The sequence below is a fragment of the Coregonus lavaretus genome, assembly GCF_964263955.1.
Source record: "Coregonus lavaretus genome assembly, contig: HAP1_SCAFFOLD_6938, whole genome shotgun sequence".
In the NCBI taxonomy this organism is placed as follows: domain Eukaryota; kingdom Metazoa; phylum Chordata; class Actinopteri; order Salmoniformes; family Salmonidae; genus Coregonus; species Coregonus lavaretus.
In genome coordinates, this window is record NW_028165559.1 from 1 (window position 1) to 17,806 (window position 17,806).

At 43.1% G+C, this 17,806-nt stretch overlaps 1 protein-coding gene across 1 annotated transcript; it reads left to right on the forward strand.

Annotated features, from left to right (window-relative positions):
• Nucleotides 1–7,924: 7,924 nt before the first annotated feature.
• Nucleotides 7,925–17,806, forward strand: atic (5-aminoimidazole-4-carboxamide ribonucleotide formyltransferase/IMP cyclohydrolase). Its single transcript, XM_084190878.1, has 14 exons — nucleotides 7,925–8,033; nucleotides 8,437–8,563; nucleotides 8,853–8,996; nucleotides 9,771–9,859; nucleotides 10,355–10,506; nucleotides 13,149–13,305; nucleotides 13,556–13,681; nucleotides 13,777–13,970; nucleotides 14,045–14,134; nucleotides 14,281–14,406; nucleotides 14,511–14,603; nucleotides 14,793–14,975; nucleotides 15,160–15,315; nucleotides 15,501–17,806. The coding sequence occupies exons 1-14, from the start codon at nucleotides 8,015–8,017 to the stop codon at nucleotides 15,618–15,620; spliced, it is 1,776 nt and encodes a 591-aa protein (XP_084047004.1). The 5' UTR covers nucleotides 7,925–8,014; the 3' UTR covers nucleotides 15,621–17,806.

Consider the following 17,806-nt stretch of genomic DNA (forward strand, 5'->3'; position numbering starts at 1 on the left):
ACTAGTTCCTTATTTAGCTAATATATTACAGCTCTCTTGTTTCACCTGCCTCATCTAGTCCCAAATACCACCTCATTAATGAAGCTGTTGACATGTTGATTTAAAAGATCAACTCCTCTGTGTTCGAACCTAATCAGCACATTTTTGAATTACTTCTTCAGATAAATCCCTCTGCTTGGCGAGTAACAGTTGTTTTGGACATTTCAGCCCGGTTTAGTAGAAAGAAAATGGCAGCCCAAATGTACTAAGCTGAGTGTGGGGATAGAGAGAGAGACTGCTGGTGAGAGACCTCTACTCCTGCCTTAGTGTGTGGCTGACAGGCGTGCATTCTGTCTCTCCACAGGTGAAGATCTGGTTCCAGAACCGGAGGATGAAGTGGAAACGCAGCCGCAAGGCCAAGGAGCAGGCATCTGTGTCTGCCCAGTCTGAGGCGGAGCGACTACGCACCGGGGGAAAACACACCAATGGCAAATCAGCTGAGAATAGGCGAGCTTCCACTCAGGACGACGAGGGAGAGCTAGACCTAGAAGAAGCAGAGGAGGAAGAGGAAGAGGAAGAGGAGGAGTTTGCTGTTACCATGGGTGGCACCGTGGGGTTGCAGCGTTCAACAGACTTTCTGAAGCTCACAGCGGAGCTTGGTTACAACCCCCACAGTCCCTTCTCTGAGGACGACTTAGAGGGGGCGCCAGGGGGGGACAGGAAGACAGGCGCAGGGTTGTGAAAAGACTAAGACACACCCAGAAAGGAAAACGCCAGAGACACTGCTGCTTGACACTGGGTCTGGGGAAGTGGGGATCTATAGTGTAAAAAGAGAAAGAAATGGATGTGCCATTTCAAAAGCCTATGACAGTGTTTTGTGTGTACATAATGCTTTAATGCAGTTTAATGATTCTGTGGCCCTGAAGGAGTCGTTTAAGGCAGTGGTTCCCAAATTCCAAGGTTTAAAAAAATAAAACAACAACATTTATGTTAGTCATTGCGCACCTTAGAGAGCTATTTAGAGTGGTGGAAAAAGTACTAAATTGTCATACTTGAGTAAAAGTATAGACACCTTAATAGAAAATGACTCATGTAAAAGTGAAAGTCACCCAGTAAAATACTACTTGAGTAAAAGTCTAAAAGTATTTGGTTTTAAATATACTTAAGTATCAAAAGTAAATGAAATTGCTAAAATATACTTAAGTATCAAAAATAAAAGTAAAAGTATTAATGATTTCAAATTCCTTATATTATGCAAACCAGACGGCACAATTTTTATTGTATTTTTTATTTACGGTTAGCCAGGGGCACACTCCAACACTCAGACATTAATTTACAAATGAAGCATTTGTGTTTAGTGAGTCCGTCATATCAGAGGCAGCAGGGATGACCAGGGATGTTCTCTTGATAAGTGCGTGAATTGGACCATTTTCCTGTCAAAATCTAATGAGTACTTTTGGGTGTCAGGAAAAATTTATGGAGTAAAAAGTACATTTTTTTCTTTAGGAATGTAGTGAAGTAAAGTAAAGTACAGATACCCCCTAAAACTACTTAAGTAGTACTTTAAAGTATTTTTACTTAAGTGCTTTACACAACTGGCTATTTATAACTTGTCAGAAATGTCCAGATCAACTAGCCCATGTCAGCTAATGTTTTTTTATTTAGGTTTTTTAGCCCATAGATATTGTTGTAAATTTGTTGTCATTCAAATATCACACGAATACACATTAGACATGGCAAAATGTAAAGAATTGCAAGAAAATTAGCTATAAAACTGCAAAATGTTCTTTGCACCCCATGACAAAATGTGTAGAATTGCAGGAAATAAGCTTTAAACCTGCAGAGTTCTCTCCACCAATAAGAGGGGTGTGAACAGTTTGTGTCATGAACAGTGCTTGTGTCCATAGAAATAGACGAGGCGCGCACACGCAGGGGGGGGGCGTGGGATGTTCCCCAATGCTGGAAAGGGGGCCCCGAGTGAACAAGTTTGGGAACCCCTGGTTTAAGGTATAGGTGTCCTTTAGGTTGGACTCACATCTCCAAGGGTGAGGGTATATAAAGCATCTTATATTCATCATCACATCAATTAAGGCTAAATAAGACACTGAACCCTGTCTCTTTCTACTGTATATTTCGATTGCATGCCCCCCAATTTTTTCTTGTTATACAGGACATTCAGCCTCCTGTGTTTTTCATCCAATTGGACTGAGAAGTACTGTAGCAGCAGTGAAGCAGTGAACACAACTGACCTCTATTACCTTGTCATCCATCTCAGCTGAACTCCACCCCCTGATAGGCTGACTGACAGATGTGGCTCCTCCCACCAGCAGTGCTAAAGGATGAGATGTAACCAAGTTACATTCAGAACTGTTGGACTGTTGCAAACTGTAACTTACACTGACTGGAGTGAACAGACCTTGAGCAGTTTGCATTTGCTGAATAAGATGGGGAAAGTGTTGCAAAGTGTTGCAGAATGTTGCAGAATGTTGCGTGATGTTACAATTGTGAATGTGCCCCCATGAATGTCAGACATCTTGGATTTACAGACTTTCTATGATGTCTCATAAACTCTATCTTGTGTGTGCAATTGAACATTGTTGTCATGGAAATTCAGATTTCTGTTGTTATTGTTGTTTGTTTGTTTATTGTTGTTATTTAACCACATTTAAATGTATCTAATTTATTTTAATTGACAGGTGAATGGCAGGGAAAAAGTAATTGTATTTATCTGAAACTGGTCTGTGTTGATGTCAACTGCGTGAAATAAAAAAACAGCAATGAAAATTGTTCAAAAAATGTGGGAAATGTATGATTTATGCAAAGTTAACTCATATAATAATAATATAATAATATAATATGCCATTTAGCAGACGCTTTTATCCAAAGCGACTTACAGTCATGCGTGCATACATTTTTTATTTTATTTTTTGTGTAAAAAATGAGGGATTGATTTGTTGAGAACATTTAGAACAACTATAAGTAATCTAAAGTATATTAAAAGTGGGTTTAGTGGAGAGCAATGAGAGGGAGTTACACAAACACATTGAACAGGCAAAAGTTGAGCATTTCTTTAAGAAAGTTATTAGTGTGTGGAGCCTTCATAATGACCTTGTGAGTCTTCTGCAAGCACAGAGGGATGGTAACAATAGGGTAGAGAGGTCCAACTATAAATCCAGCTAAAATAGACATATTGGCCAAATTTCTACTTCCAATCCCACTTAATGGAAAATCTTAATGCGTCACACCTCCTTCCCTTGTTTTCCGCCTAGTTCAGCCATCTTGTTGTCACAGGTAACAGACGGCAAGATGGCAAAGAGAAGGGAGGAGGATCCAACACTGCATATTAAACCAGCAGAGCCCCTCTAATTTACAACCCTGGGGCTTTCAAATATGAATTACTCAGGCGGGTTTACTGATAGTCAAATAATTAAGTTAATGAAGGAGAGGTAAAGGCTTGCATCCCAAATGGCACCCTATTCCCTATATAGTGCACGTCTTTTTAGGGATCTGGTCAAAAGTAGTTCACTGTATAGGGAATAGGGTGCCATTTGGGATGCACAAAAAGTAATCAGCGCCTGATGGTGATGTCACCCGGGCTCCATTTTAATTTGCAAGAAGAAACAGAGGATGATGTGTGTCTGACTGAAACGGGGCCGTTTTATTGGCCGTCCATGTACGGGCAGTGATTAAAAACCGGACTAGAGGACACACGCAGCATAACTCGTCTCCTCCCGCCAGCTCCCGGTGGGCCCTGGCCCACAACATCATGCTTATATAGTGATTAAATGCATTTTTAACTGGCCGGGCAATATGCTGGCCTGTCTCGTGAAACAAAGCCAGGATGGTTCTGCTGAATTTGAGACAGAAAGGGGCCTTTGTGCACAGCTACAGGTCTGGATTCAGTTTAGTTTTAGACTTGGTGGTAGTGGAGGGCAGTATGGGGTCAAGGGTCACTAGACCTAGATAAGTTTAAGGGCCATTTTCTGTTTGGAAATGACTGGGTGCTCAGAACCTGAGCGCCGGACAAATGCAGTAATAGATAGTGATGGAACAAAGTGGAAAGACAATGATTCGAGTTATTGAATGTGTTTGACAGTGTAGTGAATTGGATTTAGTGTCTAAAGTTTTGAATGTGTTTGACAGTGTAGTGGATGGGATTTAGTGTCTAAGGTTTTGAATGTGTTTGACAGTGTAGTGGATTGGATTTAGTGTCTAAGGTTTTGAATATGTTTGACAGTGTAGTGGATTGGATTCAGTGTCTATGATTCTGAATGTGTTTGACAGTGTAGTGGATTGGATTTAGTGTCTAAGGTTTTGAATGTGCTTGACAGTGTAGTGGATTGGATTCAGTGTCTAAGGTTTTTAATGTTTTTGACAGTGTAGTGGATTGGATTTAGTGTCCAAGGTTTTGAATGTGTTTGACAGTGTAGTGGATTGGATTCAGTGTCTAAGGTTTTGAATGTGTTTTTGACAGTGTAGTGGATTGGATTTAGTGTCTAGTGGCTCACAATCAGGCCTCAAAAGCAGTTCTCTGTAGAGTAAACAGTGCTTATAGGCCTTAAAGCACTATGTCTCAGACCTAACCACTATGTCTCCCTCAATGCAGCATTTCATTTGGCTGATGAAAAATCATATAAATCAATAAGAGTTCATTTAGATGTGTGACTAATGCCATTCGGCCTGTTTTATGATACAGGGCCGCCTGACAAGCACAACTAAAATCATAGTAAATTGATAAGCAGGCTGAGAGAAATATAGAGATCATTGATTCAGTTTCTCAATTCTAATTTAATTTGAACTCACCTGTCATATTGATTAAAAATTCTTAGTGTAAATTCCAGCCACTGGTGATAACGCTGTCAATGCTGATTTCTCAACAGCCTGGTCTGACAGAATTGCTGACGGCCCCAATGCTTTTTTTATACCAATAATGCAATCACCTCATTGTGTGTGTGTGCGTGTGTGTGTGCATGTCTGTGTGTGTGTGCATCCATGCGTGTGTATGTGTGTGTGAGTGTGAGTGTGTGTGTGTGTGTGTGTGTGTGTGTGTGTGTGTGAGTGTGTGTGTGTGTATAAAATGTTGTCCTGTCTATTACAGTGTCACAATCACTCAAGCCCCCCGCCGAGACATCAGTGCGACCCACACGAGTCCTCCAATACGGAAAATGGATACCAGGAAGGCCATTTTCATAGTGAAATAAAGAAATGCAGGTTTCTTTCACTTTGTCATATGGTAAATCAGGAAAAATAACTTAAGCGGCAAGACCCTGTAAAATATTTACACCCTGTAGTTTAATCAATCAGCAAAATGTCGGCCTCATTACGGAAATATGAACAGATTGTCTGATCTTTTAAAGTAATCACCCATATTGGTTTAGGTTTCCCTTGGCCCTGTCGTGTTACTTAAGCTAATGGGTAGGCTACGTAAGGGAATGAGGGACAGGGGCCGTAAATTCACATCTGTCAGACTTTAACCGCTGTTCAAATGCATGAAAAAGGCCAAGTTTTGGGTAATAAAGTTTATTGAAAAGGGTTGGCCCTCCGTCGGAACAGTGGGGAATGTAATCATGAGAGGCTTTTATTGTTGCAGGAAATCTATATTACAGGTGCTTAGAAAAGCAATGATCGTGACACAACAAAGCTTTGGTAATTGTGCTTGTCCCAATGTCATTCTCCAGACCGACAGACAGGCAGACAGACAGACAGACAGACAGACAGACAGGGGTCTCACTGTCATGGACACAGAGCTGGGGACCCGGCCCACCTTTTGAAAATCCAAACAGATCAGACAGCTTAGATAGGCTGGGCTCCTACTCATATCACACAACAAAACCATTAATGCTATAGGCCTACTAAGGCCATATCATTCAGTACCCCTTACGTTTTAGTAATTTAGCAGACACTCTTATCCAGAGCAACTTACAGTTAGTGAGCGCATACATTTTTTAATACTGGTCCCCCGTGAGAAACGAACCCACAACCCTGGCGTTGCAAGCGCCATGCTCTACCAACTGAGCTACACGGGACTATCAGTGGCTTGGTATATGTCAGTATCCCTCCAGTGGCTTGGTGTATGTCAGTACCCCTCCAGTGGCTTAGTGTATGTCAGTACCCCTCCAGTGGCTTGGTGTATGTCAGTACCCCTCCAGTGGCTTGGTGTATGTCAGTACCCCTTCAGTGGCTTGGTGTATGTCAGTACCCTCCAGTGGCTTGGTGTATGTCAGTACCCCTCCAGTGGCTTGGTGTATGTCAGTACCCCTTCAGTGGCTTGGTGTATGTCAGTACCCCTTCAGTGGCTTGGTGTATGTCAGTACCCCTCCAGTGGCTTGGTGTATGTCAGTACCCCTTCAGTGGCTTGGTGTATGTCAGTACACTCCAGTGGCTTGGTGTATGTCAGTACCCCTTCAGTGGCTTGGTGTATGTCAGTACCCCTCCAGTGGCTTGGTGTATGTCAGTACCCCTTCAGTGGCTTGGTGTATGTCAGTACACTCCAGTGGCTTGGTGTATGTCAGTACCCCTTCAGTGGCTTGGTGTATGTCAGTACCCCTTCAGTGGCTTGGTGTATGTCAGTACCCTCCAGTGGCTTGGTGTATGTCAGTACCCCTTCAGTGGCTTGGTGTATGTCAGTACCCCTCCAGTGGCTTAGTGTATGTCAGTACCCCTTCAGTGGCTTGGTGTATGTCAGTACCCCTTCAGTGGCTTGGTGTATGTCAGTACCCTCCAGTGGCTTGGTGTATGTCAGTACCCTCCAGTGGCTTGGTGTATGTCAGTAGTCTACAAATGCTTCTTCACCTTTTCTCCTTTCCTTCATCCCTACTTATCTGTAAATAATGGATAGATGAAAGTAAAATGGTGGATGTATACTGGGCATTCACTTTAGTGTGTCTAGTTCTCTCAGATCAACAGCACCACTATTTGCCCATATGGTCCTTGTATAGTGGTGTAAACACACCCTCCAGTGGCAGCGAGAGAGAGAGAGAGTCTAAAATCTCACATTGTTATAATTTCAAATAGATGTTCCAAATAAAAATAAGCATTTCTCTCTGGCCTAATTGTGTGGTAGTGGCCTGTGGCCAACATTATTTGTGTGATCTATTTATATGATCCATAATCATATCCCCAGCAATTCTTTTTGTCCTCTCAAATGGACATGCGTTTTTGGTCTGTTTCTCTAAGGCCATACATGCCACTGTGTTAGAACCCGTAATTCTGTGCTTTTCAGTGATATCATGTGTGTGTGGGGCGGGGATATTTTTATTTTGGTTCTTCAAAATGGCTACCATCACATTTACCATCACAATTACCCAATTTTATGGTGTAATTGTGTAATGATCATTTTTGACAGTTTGATATTCAAATCGTTTCTAATAGGTCAATATCTAGTTTGGTGAGTTTTCAGAGCAGTGTAATACAATTTAAAAAATCCACATTAAATAAGAGCTAAATAAAAGCTGGTTAATAAATGTCCTCTGTAATGTTTACTGTAATGTTTACTTTTTATATATTTACTATCAACAGAGTCTTAATGGCCGCTACAGTCCACATACAGTCAAAAAAACAATATATATGTTTCCTTTGTAAGATGTTTTTTTGCACCTCAAACCGTTATTTGATGTAAAAATATACATCTTTTTACATTCAAAAACTTTTTTTTTGCTGGGTCTCAGGTGGATAGAAGTCAGCGAATGTGTATTTACTGCGCAGGAGGCCTCGCGAAGTTGCGTGGGCGGGCCAAATGAGTCATGGTTAGCAAACCCTAATTATTTTCCTAACCTTAACCTAATTCTAACCTGCTACGTTAACTCTCCCAACCTGCTGCGTGAATTCTCCTGACCTGCTACGAAAAGTCACATCTGACAAAAGCTGTATCCCATCTAGTCAAATCCAGTCGAAGGGGCGGTCTTGTCAAATCACAAAGTTCCCATCATGCCATAAATGTATAAAACTATCCACATGGTTCTCGTCTCTGCCATATTCCCCAGACAGAGAACGTCAACCGAAATCATTCAAAACTCAGCGGACTAATCTCAACGCCATGGCCTGTTCAGAACTTGGTAAACTTTTTTGTTGTTGTTGTTGATATTTTAGCTAGCATTAGCTAATGTCTAACAGAGACTGAGGAGTCTATGTTGAAGAATAAGCTTGCGTGTGGGTGTTGCATGGTCCAGGTCCAATTCAATTGTTGCTTGTGTCGTGCTAGGTATGCTAGCTACAACTAGCATGCCACCAAAAACATGCTTCCATTTGAGTTAGCAACCGGTGGCTACAAAGTAACAAACTATCGATGACTACTCTCCGTGGAGTCAGAATGTGTACCGAGATTGAAAAACAGGCTACATTTCACAGCATTACATTACATTACATTTTAGTCATTTAGTAGACGCTCTTATCCAGTGGTGCCATTCAATCAATGCCAACAACTTTGTCACCTTTTTCCTTTTAATTCTATCCATGCAGCACTGTTGAGTGTGTCCGACAAGTCTGGACTTCTGGACTTTGCCAAAAGGCTGGTGAACGTGGGACTGTCACTGGTCGCATCAGGTGGCACCGCCAAAACCTTGCGCGAGGCTGGACTGGCTGTTCGGTAGGTGTACCCAGTCTACATAAGTTTCCAATGCCTCATCTATCTGTGATTGTGTTCAGCCACCAACATTCTCTTGAGATAATGCTAAACTGAATCAATGTTATGCTGACAACAATGTATTCCTTCAAGTCACCTTACTATTTGCCACTTCAGAGAGAGCAGGCCTATCTGGTATCCTGCCATCATTGACCACCTTTCATATGAGATGCATTCCCAGCCTCTTCATGCAATTGAGAATGTGTGCCTCTGAAACGTCATCACCCAACATCCATCTCCCGTTTTGTTCCAGGGATGTGTCTGAGCTGACTGGCCATCCAGAGATGCTGGGCGGGAGGGTGAAGACCCTGCACCCTGCTGTACACGGGGGCATCCTGGCCCGACACACCCCTTCGGACAAGGCTGACATGGAGAAACTGGGCTATGGTCTGGTCAGGTAAGAGACAGGGAAGTGGGTTGAATTTGGCTCTAGACACTGATCTGTGATCAGATCTGTTTTTCTCAATAGTTAAGGGTAGGACTTGTCCTTCTCAGTCCACTTTTCTATACTTTTGTTCCAGAGCCACTACTGTTTTACTGCACTTTTTAGGGGTCTTTGAAAAAATGGCCTTTTCGTGAACAAGCCGACCTGAAACACAATGCATGTGATCGGGCACAAGACTATTAGATTTGGCCCTAATGCAGGACAGTAAGGTTGTGTTGTGGAGTGGGGAGACTTAGGGAAGCATGCTTTGCTAATCTAATAACCGGCTAATTCAAATGCTGCTGCATCTGCACACATCTGATCGCGTGACACATTTAGTTTTTTGGGCCCCGGGAATCTGATTGGCTGTTTAAGCTGCCAATTCCACATTCATGGAATGTGATTGGCTTTGAGGAGAAAGCGTGCAACGCATACAGCCTCTGAAATAAACCATGAATTCTCTCCTTTTAGAATTTGGAGCCTATTGGTGCGTATGTGTCACAATTGGGGTTCAAAGGCTGCAAAATGTGACCTGCTTAATTGACACGTCCCTATTTACAAAAGGCAAAATCTCACTTTAAAAAAAAGATATTGATTCCCAATAAGGCATATAGGGCACAAACAATGTGGGGGATTAAACAGCCATGATACTGATTACTTCAAATTGGTTAGATAGTTAGAAAAAACGTAGTGAAATGCATGGCATTTCTTGACTTGTATTGCTTTCCTCTGCCGGTCTTTGTCCAGGGTGGTGGTGTGTAACCTTTACCCGTTTGTGAAGACCATCTCTACCCCTAATGTGACCGTGGAAGACGCAGTGGAACAGATTGATATTGGTGAGTGGAATGTTAAAGCTGCAATATGTAACTTTTTGGGCGACCTAACCAAATTCACATAGAATTGTGAGTTATAGATATGTCAGTTATAGATCTGTTATTCTCATTGAAAGCAAGTATAAGAAGCGGTAGATCTGTTCTATGTGCACTATTTCTATGCTTCCCATTAAGTTTAGTTTTGCGGCTTTTACTTTCGGTTTTGTACACTAGCTTCAAACAGCTGAAAATACAATATTTTGGGTTATGTAAAATATCATTCACAACAGTTTAGATGGTACAATGATTCTCTATGATATAGTTGCTTGTTTTGGCACACAAACTGAAATTAGGCGAACTATTAGCATTTTAGCAACCAGGAAATGGCGGCGCGATTTCTGCATATTGCACCTTTTAAGGCCAGCTCTACATTTTACATTCTGAAGTCTACATTCTACAACATGAGATGCCCCAGGTTGTCATGGCGATGACCCTGTTTGACCCTGGCTGTGTCCTCAGGTGGGGTGACCCTGCTCCGAGCTGCAGCCAAGAACCACGCCCGCGTAACCATCGTGTGCGACCCTGCAGACTACCAGTTGGTCGCCGTGGAGATGGAAGGTTCCGAGGGCAAAGACACCTCCCTGGACACCCGCAAGAACCTGGCCCTGAAGGTAACTATGTCAACTTGAAAGCACGGGTTGAAAGTGGACATTTTTACTTGGTTCTTTGACTCGTGTATGTCAACCTACTTTCTGGACAAGTTTTTGCCATGTGCTCTCCTTCTGCCTCCCTGTTCAGACAGGTCTGCAAACCTCAACTGTTGACATAGGATGTAAAGTGATAGAGAAATAACATGCTTTCAGCTATCAGGAACCAAACTGTAGACAACTGGGGAGGGCCTCATAAGTTGATCTTTGACAGGTTATTGACCCTCTGTCAAAAGGATCAATTTGTACAATCACAGATACCATGGCTTAAATGAAGTCTGTAGTAGTCAAAAATCACAATTGGGACACCGTAAAGAATTCAGGTCGTTGATTGTGTTTTTGTTTAATTTGTTGTTGGGTCAATGTGAGGTAAAGTTCAGAGTCCACTACCTCCCATGCTGCCCTCGCTTGTCCTTGGGGCCCTGTTCTTCAGGTCAGCCCACAGTATTCTATTGAACCAGAATTCCTGCACATTGTAAATATGGTACTGGAACTGACCCTGTGTGTGTGTGTGTGTGTGTATATATAATATATATATATATAGTATGCTTACGTTATAGTGTTATTTTTATATATTGTGTGTTTTTGGTCTACCTTATTTTTAGTATTATATTGATTACTGCATTCTTGGGGTTAGCTTGCAAGAAAGGCATTTCACTGTACATTGGGGAAAAAAAGTATTTAGTCAGCCACCAATTGCAAGTTCTCCCACTTAAAAAGATGAGAGGCCTGTAATTTTCATCATAGGTTAACGTCAACTATGACAGACAAATTGAGAAAAGAAAATCCAGAAAATCACATTGTAGGATTTTTTTATGAATTTATTTGCAAATTATGGTGGAAAATAAGTATTTGGTCACCTACAAACAAGCAAGATTTCTGGCTCTCACAGACCTGTAACTTCTTCTTTAAGAGGCTCCTCTGTCCTCCACTCGTTACCTGTATTAATGGCACCTGTTTGAACTTGTTATCAGTATAAAAGACACCTGTCCACAACCTCAGTCACACTCCAAACTCCACTATGGCCAAGACCAAAGAGCTGTCAAAGGACACCAGAAACAAAATTGTAGACCTGCACCAGGCTGGGAAGACTGAATCTGTAATAGGTAAGCAGCTTGGTTTGAAGAAATCAACTGTGGGAGCAATTATTAGGAAATGGAAGACATACAAGACCACTGATAATCTCCCTCGATCTGGGGCTCCACGCAAGATCTCACCCCGTGGGATCAAAATGATCACAAGAACGGTGAGCAAAAATCCCAGAACCACACGGGGGACCTAGTGAATGACCTGCAGAGAGCTGGGACCAAAGTAACAAAGCCTACCATCAGTAACACACTACGCCGCCAGAGACTCAAATCCTGAAGTGTCAGACGTGTCCCCCTGCTTAAGCCAGTACATGTCCAGGCCCGTCTGAAGTTTGCTAGAGTGCATTTGGATGATCCAGAAGAGGATTGGGAGAATGTCATATGGTCAGATGAAACCAAAATAGAACTTTTTGGTAAAAACTCAACTCGTCGTGTTTGGAGGACAAAGAATGCTGAGTTGCATCCAAAGAACACCATACCTACTGTGAAGCATGGGGGTGGAAACATCATGCTTTGGGGGTGTTTTTCTGCAAAGGGACCAGGACGACTGATCTGTGTAAAGGAAAGAATGAATGGGGCCATGTATCGTGAGATTTTGAGTGAAAACCTCCTTCCATCAGCAAGGGCATTGAAGATGAAATGTGGCTGGGTCTTTCAGCATGACAATGATCCCAAACACACCGCCCGGGCAACGAAGGAGTGGCTTCGTAAGCAGCATTTCAAGGTCCTGGAGTGGCCTAGCCAGTCTCCAGATCTCAACCCCATAGAAAATATTTGGAGGGAGTTGAAAGTCTGTGTTGTCCAGCGACAGCCCCAAAACATCACTGCTCTAGAGGAGATCTGCATGGAGGAATGGGCCAAAATACCAGCAAAAGTGTGTGAAATCCTTGTGAAGACTTTAGAAAACGTTTGACCTGTGTCATTGCCAACAAAGGGTATATAACAAAGTATTGAGAAACTTTTGTTATTGACCAAATACTTATTTTCCACCATAATTTGCAAATAAATTCATAAAAAATCCTACAATGTGATTTTCTGGATTTTTCTTTTCTCATTTTGTCTGTCATAGTTGACGTGTACCTATGATGAAAATTACAGGCCTCTCTCATCTTTTTAAGTGGGAGAACTTGCACAATTGGTTGCTGACTAAATACTTTTTTCCCCCACTGTACATGTGACATTGAGACTTGAAACTACATGGAGTAAAATGGATACATTTAGCACATGGTGTCCCTTGTGAAGGCCTTACAAATCTTACATTGATAGTTTGTACTAAAGCTGCCTCCAGATAAAACTGTAGAAGCCCATGTTGGCTTTGATCATGGACTAGGATACAACACTGTCTGGTTAAACTGTTTTCATTGGGCTGTGTTCATTAGGGCACACGTAGCAAAAGATTTTGCAACGGTAAACCAAAAATGAGCATTTCCTAATGGACATCCAGGTTTTCCCTTCCTGTTTCAGTTACTTTTCTTCCATGTGCTATCTACAGTTGGCCTTGTTCTGTCTCTCTCTCAGGCCTTTACTCACACAGCCCAGTACGATGAGGCCATCTCTGACTACTTCCGGGGCCAGTACAGCTGTGGCGTATCCCAGCTGCCCCTGCGCTACGGCATGAACCCCCACCAAGCCCCTGCCCAGCTCTACACCCTGCGCCCCACCCTCCCCCTCACAGGTAGGCTACACCCCCCTCACAGGTATGTTACACCCCCTCCCACCCTCCCCCCTCACAGGTAGCCAACAGTCTCAGAAATTACAACGGGCATCATTGTGTTTAGATTATTGATGGCACTGAAACATTGTCAACCCTCCATTTTAATTGGTCTCATATGTTCAACTGAAAGTGTCCAGGGGGACATTGTCCTGTCTGGGTAGAGAAACTATACTGACCCTCCCTTCTCTTCCCTCCATTACCTCTCTGTCAGTGGTAAACGGTTCTCCTGGGTTCATTAACCTGTGTGATGCCCTGAACGCCTGGCAGCTGGTCCGAGAGCTGAAGAGTGCCCTGGGCATGCCCGCTGCCACCTCCTTCAAACACGTCAGCCCTGCAGGTCAGACACACACAGTGCTTCCAATGCATATGCCTACAGGATGGTACAAGGAATCCCAGTAACGTTGACCCAGACGGTGTCCTCTCCCTCCCTAGGGGCTGCGGTGGGTGTTCCTCTGAGTGAGGAGGAGGCCAAGGTGTGCATGGTGAATGACCTGCTGAAGGACCTGACCCCACTGGCCACAGCATACGCCCGGGCTAGAGGGTCAGACAGGATGTCCTCCTTCGGAGACTTCATCGCTGTGTCTGACGTGTGTGACGTCCCCACCGCTAAGATCATATCCAGAGAGGTAGGACTTCCTGTGTGTGTGTGTGTACGTCCTGTGTGTTTGCTGCATTTCCAACCCCTGGCTATCATTCTCAGGTCTCTGATGGCATCATCGCCCCTGGTTACGAAGAGGAGGCCCTCAGGATTCTGTCCAAGAAGAAGAATGGCAACTACTGTGTTCTCCAGGTATGATTGAAAATGGAAAAGCACAGTTAGAGATCATCCTATGTTGCAGTGTATCCTGGAGAATAAAGAATAAAAAAAAAAAAAGTTGAATTCAATTGCATCTTATCACCAGTTGGGGGTGCTAAATGTCTACATCTGTGTGTCAGATGGACCCAGCCTATGAGCCAGACGAGCCAGAGGTCAGGGTTCTCTTTGGCCTCCACCTCAAACAGAAGAGGAATGGAGCTGTCATCGACAAGGAGCTCTTCAGCAACATCGTCTCCAAGGGCGCGGTGAGTGTCTTTGTGGTTTGTGCGTGTCTTGATAGTGTGTGTGAGATGCTCACTGATGACACGTTAGATTCTGACCTTTTGTCCTCGTCTGTCTCCTGTCTCAGCTGTCGGAGGAGGCGGTGCGTGACCTGATCGTGGCCAGCATCGCAGTGAAGTACACCCAGTCCAACTCTGTCTGCTATGCCAAGGATGGACAGGTAACCAACCTGGAGAGGGAGGGGACATGGGAGGTCATTGTTGAAATAGTGTTTAGTTTCCACAATTTTGTTGTCCGCTATACCCTTGTTTACCTTTTTCAGAAGTCTTTTTTTTATTTATTTTTTTACTCAAGAGGATGTACTGTAATGGCTTTTCTGGGTTAAAATCCGTCTCTCCGTGTGTACCAGGTGATAGGGATCGGTGCGGGTCAGCAGTCTCGTATCCACTGCACACGGCTGGCAGGGGACAAGGCTGATAACTGGTGGCTGAGGCACCACCCGCGGGTGTTGGGCATGAGGTTCAGGTGTGGGGTGAAGCGGGCGGAGATGGCCAATGCCATCGATCAGTACGTCAGCGGCACCATCGGAGAGGTGAGGGGTCAGCGGTCAATACAGGGACACGCACTCTACAGGATCTGAAATGCCTGTCATTGTCGACGTACAGTTCCGCTGTATGTTGATTTGTGTAGGTTCCTACTGTAGGTGTCTGTCCATTCTATATCTGATTCCAGATTGAAGTGTCTCTGTCTCCATCTCGTTCTCTAACTGTGTTCAGGGTCCGGACCTGGCAGTATGGAAGGCCATGTACGAGGAGGTCCCAGAGCCCCTGGGTGAGGATGAGAAGAGGAACTGGCTGAGCTCTCTGCAAGCTGTAGCGCTCAGCTCTGACGCCTTCTTCCCCTTCAGAGACAACGTGGACCGCGCCAAACGGGTAAACACACACACACTGTGGCAAATTATTACTTTTCACTAGTCTAAGATGGCAGACTTTCCATTTTGAGTTTTTGGTTCTTTAGTTGTTCTCTAGCCTTCTAGTGCCTTCCAAGGTCTTTTCTGTTTGAAGTCCACATGGACTGATTATTCTGTGTGTGTTGTCTGTGTCTGTTGTCTGTGTAGAGTGGTGTGGAGTACATTGCTGCCCCGGCCGGGTCCACAGCTGACGAGGTGGTGATCAATGCCTGTAATGAGCAGGGCATCACCCTGGTGCACACCAACCTGAGACTCTTCCACCACTGAATACCTAGTGTAGCTCTCATACAACCCAACCCCACACATTTGACACAGACCATTATAGCCCAATGACCCTGAGCAACTTAGAAGTAGCCATGTGTGCCGATGTGTTGGAGGTCGATTAAATTGCTTTAGAATAGTGATCAGTAAAGGTACTAAGATAGATGTCGTTGTTTTTTTACATTTACACTGATTCATTCCTGTCCTACGGTTATCTTGCACAAACAGCATTAGTAATGCTGAGGATCATTCAGATTCTGTTACATTCCGATCTTGCTTTCGTAGTTGTATCTACGTTACTGTCTGGAAGGTCGAGTTTCACCATGAAATAAACTGTTTCTTGAGAAATCCTGTGGAATGTGTGTGAATATGCGAACACTGTATTTTACGTTACAGCAATTTTAAGCTAAGTCAGGGGGTGGAGACTACACTAACATGGAATTGGTTTAAGATGGTCATATCATTGATCATTTAGCGATTTTATTTTGAATTTTAGGACCCCTTTAGGTATAAAAAAATAAATAAAAATTGATACATTTATTGAATTTTGCCTTTACTACAATAGCTCAAACACATTCATAAATGGCAAAGACTGTCCTAAACAAAGTCCTAAGGAATAAGTGTCTGTCCTATATCTATAAGATCTAAGAAAGCGTAGGATATTTTATTTTTTGGGACATATTTAACCCCTTATTTTAGTTGGCACAACTACTTCCATTCATTTGCATTGGTTACCTTTAGACGAGTCTCGTGACTCTTGTGGGGGTGATCGAGCAAACAGTTCGGACGCGACAGACATTGGTCTGACAAACACCGCTGTAGCTCGGTCAACTTGCACCGCAGATGCGGAAGACAGTGCCTTCAGAAAGTATTCACACCCCTTTTACGTTTTCCACATTTTGTTACAGCCTGAATTGAAAATGGATTTAAATTGAGATCTGTTTGTTGCTGGCCTACACAATACCCCATAACTTCGAAGTGGAATTGTTTTTTTGAAATGTTTACATTTTAATTAATGAAAAGCTGAAATGTCTTGAGTCAAACCCTTTTATGGCAAGCCTAAAGTTCAGGAGTAAAAGTTTGCCACGAGTTGCATGGACTTACTCTGTGTGTAATAAGTGTTTAACATGATTTTTGAATGACTACCTTATCTCTGTACCCCACATATACAATTATCTGTAAGGTCACTCAGTCGAGCAGTGAATTTCAAACCGATTTGACCACAAAGACCAGGGAAGTTTTCCAATGCGTCGCAAAGAAGGGCACCTATTTGTAAATGGTGAAGTTATTGATTACACATTGGATGGTTTATCAATACACCCAGTCACTACAACGATACAGGCGTCCTTCCTAACTCGGAGGAAGGACACCACTCAGGGATTTCAGAGGTCATTGGGGACTTTAACTATGTTTATTGGCTGTGATGGGAGACAACTGGGAATGGATCAACAACACTGTTGACAGAGTGAAAAGATGGAAGCCTCTACAGAATAAAAATATTCCAAAACATGCATCCTGTTTGCAACAAGGCACTAAAGTAATACTGCAATAACTTTGTGTCCTGAATACAAAGTGCTTGGGGCAAATCCAATACATTACTGAGTACCACTCTCCATATTTTCAAGCATAGTGGTGGCTGCAACATGTTCTGGTTATGCTTGTAATCGTTAAGGACGGGAGTTTTTCAGGATAAAAAAATAATGGAGCTAAAGCACAGGGAAAACCTGTCTGGGTCAGTCTGCTTCCACCAGACACTGGGACATGAATTCACCTTTCAGCAGGACCATAACCTAACACACAAGGCCAAATCTACACTGGAGTTACTTACCAAGAAGACGGTGAATGTTCCTGAGTGGCCAAGTTACAGTTTTGACTTAAATCTGCTTCAAGATCTATGGCAAGACTTGAAAATGGCTTTCTAGCAATGATCAACAACCAACTTGACAGAGCTTGAATAGTAATTGGCAGGTATTGTACATTCCAGGTGTGCTAAGCTCTTGGAGACTTACCCAGAAAGACTCACAGCTGTAATCGCTGCCAAAGGTGCTTCTACAAAGTACTGACTCAGGTGTGTGAATACTTATGTAAATGAGATATTTCTGTATTTCATTTTCAATAAATTTGCAAAAACAATCAACATGTTTTCACTTTGTCATTATGGGGTATTTGTGTGTAGATGGGTGAGAATAAAA